Source organism: Aquarana catesbeiana, linkage group LG12 (assembly GCF_042186555.1).
Source record: "Aquarana catesbeiana isolate 2022-GZ linkage group LG12, ASM4218655v1, whole genome shotgun sequence".
NCBI classification, from domain to species: Eukaryota; Metazoa; Chordata; class Amphibia; order Anura; family Ranidae; genus Aquarana; species Aquarana catesbeiana.
In genome coordinates, this window is record NC_133335.1 from 224,240,310 (window position 1) to 224,248,468 (window position 8,159).

General features: G+C 50.4%; 1 protein-coding gene across 2 annotated transcripts in view; it reads right to left on the minus strand.

Annotated features, from left to right (window-relative positions):
• The window catches only part of ARFGEF2 (ARF guanine nucleotide exchange factor 2), an 86,074-nt gene extending 79,403 nt beyond the window's left edge, over window positions 1–6,671 (minus strand). Inside the window, exon 1 of one of the 2 annotated variants that reach the window (XM_073606776.1) lies at window positions 6,451–6,671. In XM_073606776.1, the coding sequence (XP_073462877.1) occupies window positions 6,451–6,583 (133 nt within the window). In that variant the 5' untranslated portion in view covers window positions 6,584–6,671. The remainder of the gene's footprint in view (window positions 1–6,450) is intronic. The other variant, XM_073606777.1, reaches the window with a different exon arrangement.
• Between the last annotated feature and the right edge of the window lie 1,488 nt (window positions 6,672–8,159).

Here is an 8,159-nt window from a genome sequence, read left to right on the forward strand (position 1 = left end):
GGAACTCAGATCTCGGTCTTTAAGCAGTTAAAGCAATTCCCCTCCCCCAGTTAGAAGGGACACATTTAACCCTTTGATTGCCCCTGAAGTTTAACCCCTTCCCTGTCAGAGTCATTAATACAGTGACAGTGCAAATTTTTAGCACAGATCACTGTATTGGTGTCACTGGTCCCCAAAAAGTGTCAGTGTCCGATTTGTCTGCCGCAATCCCGCTATAAGTCGATCACCGCCATTACTACTAAAAAATAAATAAAAATTATATATATACTCTCCCATAGTTTGTAGGCACTATAACTTTTATAGCGCAAAAAAATAACAACCGCAGAAGTGATCAAATACCACCAAAAGAAATCTCTAGTTCTGGGGAACAATGGACATCAATTTTGGGTATGGTGTCCCACAACTGCGCAATTTTCATTTAAAGTAACACGGTGCGATGTAAAAAAAAATTGCCTGGTCATGAAGGGGGGGGGAGGGGAGGTTAAATCTTCCGGAGCTGAAGTGGTTAAGTAATAAGAGGTTGAGGTCCTCCCTCCCCCCTCCCCTGCTCCACCTGGGTCACTAGTCCCACCGGGAGACCTGAGCCACAAGCCGACACGTCCGCCCAGCTGGCTGGAGACCCGAACAAAGCCGAATTTGGCTTTGATCGGATCTCCGATGTAGAAACCCGGAAGCGACGTCACGTCGTCACTTCCGGTTTACTCAGCTGCCAGCGACGCCAGTTTAAAAAAAAAAAAAAAATGTCAGCATTCAACAATGCAGATTTTGGCGTTTTGAATTCCTTTTCAAGTGTAGAGGAGGGGTTTGGGGTCTTTCAGACCCCCGATCTCTCCATAAAAAGAGTACCCGCCACCAGTGGCGTATTTAGGTTTTTTGCTGCCCTAGGCCTGATTAAATTCATGCACCCCCAATTTAAAAATACGACCCACCCTTCCTGTCAAAGCCACACCTTCATATTTAAAACCCATCCTATCATCTGTAAACCACACCCCTTCCATGCTTTTTTGCCGCCCCCCCCCCCCCCCCCAAGTGCCGCCCTAGGCCTGGGCCTTGTCAGCCTAGGCCAAGACACAGCGCTGCCTATTACTGTCACAAGGGATGTTTGCATTCCTTGTGACAGCAACAAAAGTGATCAGATTTTTTTTATTTTTTATTTATTTATTTTAAGGGATAGAGTAAAAAATAAAATAAATAAGAAAAAATAAAATAAAAACATTTAAAAGCGCCCCATTACATTTGGTGCTTGCGCGCCAAAGCAAACGCATACGCAAGTCACTCCCTCAAATGTAAAAACAGTGTTGAAATCACACATGTGAGGTATCGCCGCGATCGTTAGCGCGAGCGCAATAATTCTAGCACTAGGCCTTCTCTGCTAAACCCCATACACACTTTTGTCTTTAAAATTGACCAAAATCATATAATATATGGAGGTCAAACCTTAAGAGTTTCAATTTGTATGCTATCAAGCAGGGGAATATTTTTTCCTCAACAAAAGTGGAGTTCCTCTTTAAATGACAGACAGTATATTGCATATATGACGTTACCAGATGTTTCTATAGGTGGACTGCTCTCCGAGCTTCATTTCTGGTAAGAATGCATCAGAGATAAAGGGGTGCCAGAGGTGCAAATAAGACAAATCTGAGGATGAGGATCACTACTGTCTGTCATTGTTACTGTAACGGGGGGGGGTAACAGGTAATGTGCCCTGTACAGTCCTGAGGATGAGGATCACTATTGCCCTCCTTGACACACACACAGAGAATGAGGATCACTATTGCCTTCCTTTATACACCTGAGGATGAGGATCACTGTGCCCTCCATTATTACAATAGCAGAGCGAAATAAATTAATAATCACAGTACAAACTGAAGGATGAGGATCACTATTGCCTTCCTTTTTACACCTGAGGATGAGGATCACTATTGCCTTCCTTTACACACCTGAGGATCACTATTACCTTCCTTTACACACCTGAGGATCACTATTACCTTCCTTTACACACCTGGAGGATGAGGATCACTATTACCTTCCATTACACACCTGAGGATGAGGATCACTATTGCCTTCCTTTGTACACCTAAGGATGAGGATCGCTATTGCCTTCCTTTATACACCTGAGAATGAGGATCAATCTGCCTTCCTTTATACGGATGAGGATCACTATTGCCTTCCTTTATACACCTGAGGATGAGGATCACTATTGCCTTCCTTTATACACCTAAGGATGAGGATCACTATTGCCTTCCTTTACACACCTGAGGATGAGGATCATTATTGCCCTCTATTACACACCTGAGGATCGCTATTGCCTTCCTTTGTACACCTGAGGATGAGGATCGCTATTGCCTTCCTTTATACACCTGAGAATGAGGATCACTATTGCCTTCCTTTATACACCTGAGGATGAGGATCACTATTGCCTTCCTTTATACACCTGAGGATGAGGATCACTATTGCCTTCCTTTATACACCTGAGGATGAGGATCACTATTGCCTTCCTTTATACACCTGAGGATGAGGATCACTATTGATTTCCTTTATAAACTTAAGCATGAGGATCACTATTGCCTTCCTTGATACACCTGAGGATGAGGATCACTATTGCCTTCCTTTATACACCTGAGGATGAGGATCACTGTGCCCTCCATTATTACAATAGACAAGCAAAATAAAATAATAATCACAGTACAAAGTGAAGGATGAGGATCACTACCTGGCTCCAGGATTACTATACCAGAAGGAGATATCAGGTAATGTACACATCAGAGGATGAGGATCACTACTGGGATCCCGGTAATTACTAGAAGAGGTGAGGGGTGATCACCTCAGATGTAGAAATAACTGTCCAGAGGTGATATCTGATGACTTAATGGAACACTTTGAAAAGCTCTCGGAATCCCCGCGGTGAGCGGTGAACATGGAGAACTGGCCTAACCGGTAAAACCAGCAGAGCGGAAGCAGAATCTGCTCCTGAACACGTGCCGACACCACACCGATTGTGACATTCAATTCCCAGAACTATAGCCAGACAAGGAGTGTGGGAGCGGGGATCGTAGGCCTGGGACAGTGCTGTGTGATGATGTAGAGTAGAAGACCCGGATAACACAAAGAGAGGGAGCACCAGCCCAACACATTCTCTTTGTACACCATTTATTAGTAATAAAATAGAGCAATTGTTATACTCACAAACCAATGAATATACACGCTCATCGGTACAACCAGAAACACCAGAATCTCTGTACGAAATTTCTCATCATAGGAAGAAGACATGCCTGGCTCTGAAGAAGAGGGGAAACCCCTTGAAACGCGTTGGCCTTTGGAGAACTGCATGTCTTCTTCCTATGATGAGAACTTTAGTACAGAGATTCTGGCGTTTCTGCTTCACTCTATTACTATGTGTAACTCCCCCACTAAGACCCCCCCCCCATTCCTGTGTGTCCCTCCCCACCTCTGTGTATGCAAAGAGGAAGATAGGGAGGCACGCACAGTGTACAGGGGGGGCACATAGTGGGGCACGCACAGTGTACAGGGGGGGGCACATAGGGGGGCACGCACAGTGTACAGGGGGGGGCACATAGGGGGGCACGCACAGTGTACAGAGGGGTATATAGGGGTACATAGTGGGGCATGCACAGAGCGGTACACAGGGGGGCACGCACAGCGCGGCACACAGGGGGGCACGCACAGCGCGGCACACAGGGGGGCACGCACAGCGCGGCACACAGGGGGGCACGCACAGCGCGGCACACAGGGGGGCACGCACAGCGCGGCACGCACAGCGCGGCACACAGGGGGGCACGCACAGTGTACAGCGCGGCACACAGGGGGGCACGCACAGTGTACAGCGCGGCACACAGGGGGGCACGCACAGTGTACAGCGCGGCACACAGGGGGGCACGCACAGTGTACAGCGCGGCACACAGGGGGGCACGCACAGTGTACAGCGCGGCACACAGGGGGGCACGCACAGTGTACAGCGCGGCACACAGGGGGGCACGCACAGTGTACAGCGCGGCACACAGGGGGGCACGCACAGTGTACAGCGCGGCACACAGGGGGGCACGCACAGTGTACAGCGCGGCACACAGGGGGGCACGCACAGTGTACAGCGCGGCACACAGGGGGGCACGCACAGTGTACAGCGCGGCACACAGGGGGGCACGCACAGTGTACAGCGCGGCACACAGGGGGGCACGCACAGTGTACAGCGCGGCACACAAGGGGGCACGCACAGTGTACAGCGCGGCACACAGGGGGGCACGCACAGTGTACAGCGCGGCACACAGGGGGGCACGCACAGTGTACAGCGCGGCACACAGGGGGGCACGCACAGTGTACAGCGCGGCACACAGGGGGGCACGCACAGTGTACAGCGCGGCACACAGGGGGGCACGCACAGTGTACAGCGCGGCACACAGGGGGGCACGCACAGTGTACAGCGCGGCACACAGGGGGGCACGCACAGTGTACAGCGCGGCACATAGGGGGGCACGCACAGTGTACAGCGCGGCACATAGGGGGGCACGCACAGTGTACAGCGCGGCACATAGGGGGGCACGCGCAGTGTACAGCGCGGCACATAGGGGGGCACGCGCAGTGTACAGCGCGGCACATAGGGGGGCACGCGCAGTGTACAGCGCGGCACATAGGGAGGCACGCGCAGTGTACAGCGCGGCACATAGGGGGGCACGCGCAGTGTACAGCGCGGCACATAGGAGGGCACGCGCAGTGTACAGCGCGGCACATAGGGAGGCATGCACAGTGTACAGCGCGGTACATAGGAGGGCATGCGCAGTGTACAGCGCGGCACATAGGAGGGCATGCGCAGTGTACAGCGCGGCACATAGGAGGGCATGCGCAGTGTACAGCGCGGTACATAGGAGGGCATGCGCAGTGTACAGCGCGGTACATAGGAGGGCATGCGCAGTGTACAGCGCGGTACATAGGAGGGCATGCGCAGTGTACAGCACGGTACATAGGAGGGCATGCGCAGTGTACAGCACGGTACATAGGAGGGCATGCGCAGTGTACAGCACGGTACATAGGAGGGCATGCGCAGTGTACAGCACGGTACATAGGAGGGCATGCGCAGTGTACAGAGCGTTACATGGGGGGGGGGGGCATGCACAGTGTACAGAGCGGTATATGGGGGGCATGTACAGAGGGGTATAAAAAGAAGCATGCACAGTGTACAGCGGGATGTGTATAACGTTGGTGGGAGGGGGTATACAAACAGGTGTGTACATAGGAGTGTGTATAATGTACAGGGATTATAAACAGGGGTGTGTCCACAGGGGGTTTACAGAAGGGTATGAACAGTGTACAAAGGGGTGTGTGCAGGAGGGTACATAGAAGAGTGTGTGCAAGGTGCAGGGGGGATACAGAGAGGTATGTACAGTCTAAGGGGCGGGGGAGGTGTATACAGAGGAATCTATTTTTTATTTTTTTTTACACTGGTGTTTACAGGGGGGTATACAGCGTGGTATGTATAGTGTACGGGGGGGGGGGGGGTATACACAGCGGTGTGTGCAGTGTACAGGGGAGTGTACAGAGGGGTATATTGGTTTTATTTTAGTGGGATATGTACTGGGAAGTATATAGAGGGGTATCTGTATACACAAATAGGGGGTATGTATTGGGAGGTATATATGGGGGTGTATGTAGGAGGTATATTGAGGGGTATTGGTGGGGAGATATGTATTGGGAAAATTACAGAGGGGTATATGTAGGAAGATATGCATTGAGGGGTATATTATAGGGGGGTACACAGAGGGGTATATATTGGGGGTATGTACTGAGGAACATATTATTGGGGGGGTGTATGTAGGAAGATATACATTGAGGGGTATATTATAGGGGGGTACACAGAGGGGTATATATTGGGGGTATGTACTGAGGAACATATTATTGGGGGGGTGTATGTAGGAAGATATACATTGAGGGGTACACAAAGGGGTATATAGGTGGGTGTACTGAGGAGTATATATATTGGGGACGTATATAGGGGGGTGAACAGAGGAATATATTATTTGAGGGGTATATTATTGGGGGGTACACAGAGGGGTATATAGGGGGGTATACTGAGGGGTATATATTGGGGGGTGTACTGAGGAATATATTATTTGGGAGGGGGTACACAGAGGGATATAGAGGTGGGTGTACTGAGGGGTATATATTTAGAGGGGTATATATTGGTGGGTGTACTGAGGGGTATATCATTTGGGGGGTACACAGAGGGGTATATAGGTGGGTGTACTGAGGGGGTATATATTGGGAGGTGTACTGAGGAATATATTATTTAGGGGGTATATATTGGTGGGTGTATATATCATTTGGGGGGTACACAGAGGGGTATATAGGTGGGTGTACTGGTGGGTATACATTGGGGGGGTGTACTGAGGGGTATATATTATTTGGGGGGGGGGGGTGTAGGTGTGGAGGGTGTCTCACCCCGGGCCACCTCGCAGGCTCTCCTGAGCTGCCCGTGCTGGGTCTTGCGGAGCTCCCTGTCGGTGAGGATCCTCTCGAGCGCCCGGCAGATGAACATACTCTTGGTCTCCCCCGCCTCTTGCATCCCCACCATCACCTCAGCACAGCGCCGCCATCTTCCGCTCCATCACATGACCCCGGCGCGCCACGCCCACCTCCATGCTGGCAAACCAAAGGTCTGCCCGGGGGAGCTCCGCCGACGTCAGCGGGGGAGGGGCGTGTCCGCCTAATGACAGCTGTCAGATCTACTTCAGCTTCCGAGATGGGCGGAGCAAAGGGAGACATTACCTGGCGGCTGCCATCTTCCCGAAGCCACATGGAGACAATTTATGTTCCTAAGAAGATTATTGGGTGAAAGTCATCAGGTGATAGTGAGGGTGCAAGGTGACTGGCTGCCTCAGATCTTTAATCTATCACACACCTCCAATGACTGGCAGCAGAAGAAAGGGCACGCCCCCTGCCAACCCACTTACCAATGAGAAGTCATCTGTAGTAGGCGGGGCGGTGGCACATAAAGAGTTCTGTCTGTATGTGAACTTATACATCACTTCCAACTACTAACCACAAATGTGCTCTAAACATGATGAACATAAATCACATTGGAAGTCACTGGACAGGTGTCCCTCATGATTTATCCTATCTTCTCCAATCTTACATTTGCCCCTTCTCACCCTCTGTCACCATACAGGCCATGGGTGTCATCTCAGTCCTATACTTGCACCCATAGGAACTCTCTGTACTGAGGGCGACACTTTGGTTTATCCCCCAGGTTTTCCAGTCTATGGGATACTTCACAGTTGTGATATGTGGGTAAGGACAGGACTGAGCCTATTACAGTATCATATGACATAACACTGGCTGTGCAGTGAGGGAGTCATCACCTTCTTTGGATCAGGACAGATCCTCTAAATAAGCTCATTAGGATCTCAACTGGGTTGTGGGGGTCATTTCCTCAAGGTCAGGGCAGGTTATCTTAATTAGTTCATTTGGATCCCTGCTAGGTTACAGGAGATCAATATCTTCTCTGGGTCAGAACAGGTCCTCTTAATGAGCCTATTAGAGCCCTGAATGGGTGACGGAGGGTCATCACCTTCTCAGGGTCACAACAGATGTTCCTAAGGAGAACAATAAGACCTCAACTAGGTTATGGGGTCATGTTCTCAGAGTCGGGAGGACAGGTCATCTTAGAGAGCCCATTAAAGCCTCTGTTGGGTTATGGAGGGTCAATCACCTTCTCTGGGTCAGGACAAGTCCTTTTAATGAGTCAGTTAGAACCTCAGCTAAGTTGTGGGGTCATCTTACCCAGGTCAAGAGGGTCCTTTAGGGCCTCAGCCAACACTTGTGGCCAAGACTTGATCTGGGGTCTTACATGGAGAAAGGGGCTACTACCATTAATTAATTATATTATCCAAGCTGGGCTGCTGAGCAGGGGTCCGGCTCTACTTAATTGTGCATTTCAGGAGGAGAAGAGAATAGCTCAAGACCTTCTACCTATCCATGACACTGTTGGGCATAACACCAGGCCAACAGTGATGAGACACTCATCACTTTCGACACTTGGGAAGCCTCACTATAGTGTGGATACAGGCAGGTTCCTAGTGTAACACCCTGAAGTTTAGGCAGGGTTGCTATCAAATTTAGTTGCCAGGCGCTAGTTCCCTTTGCCAATT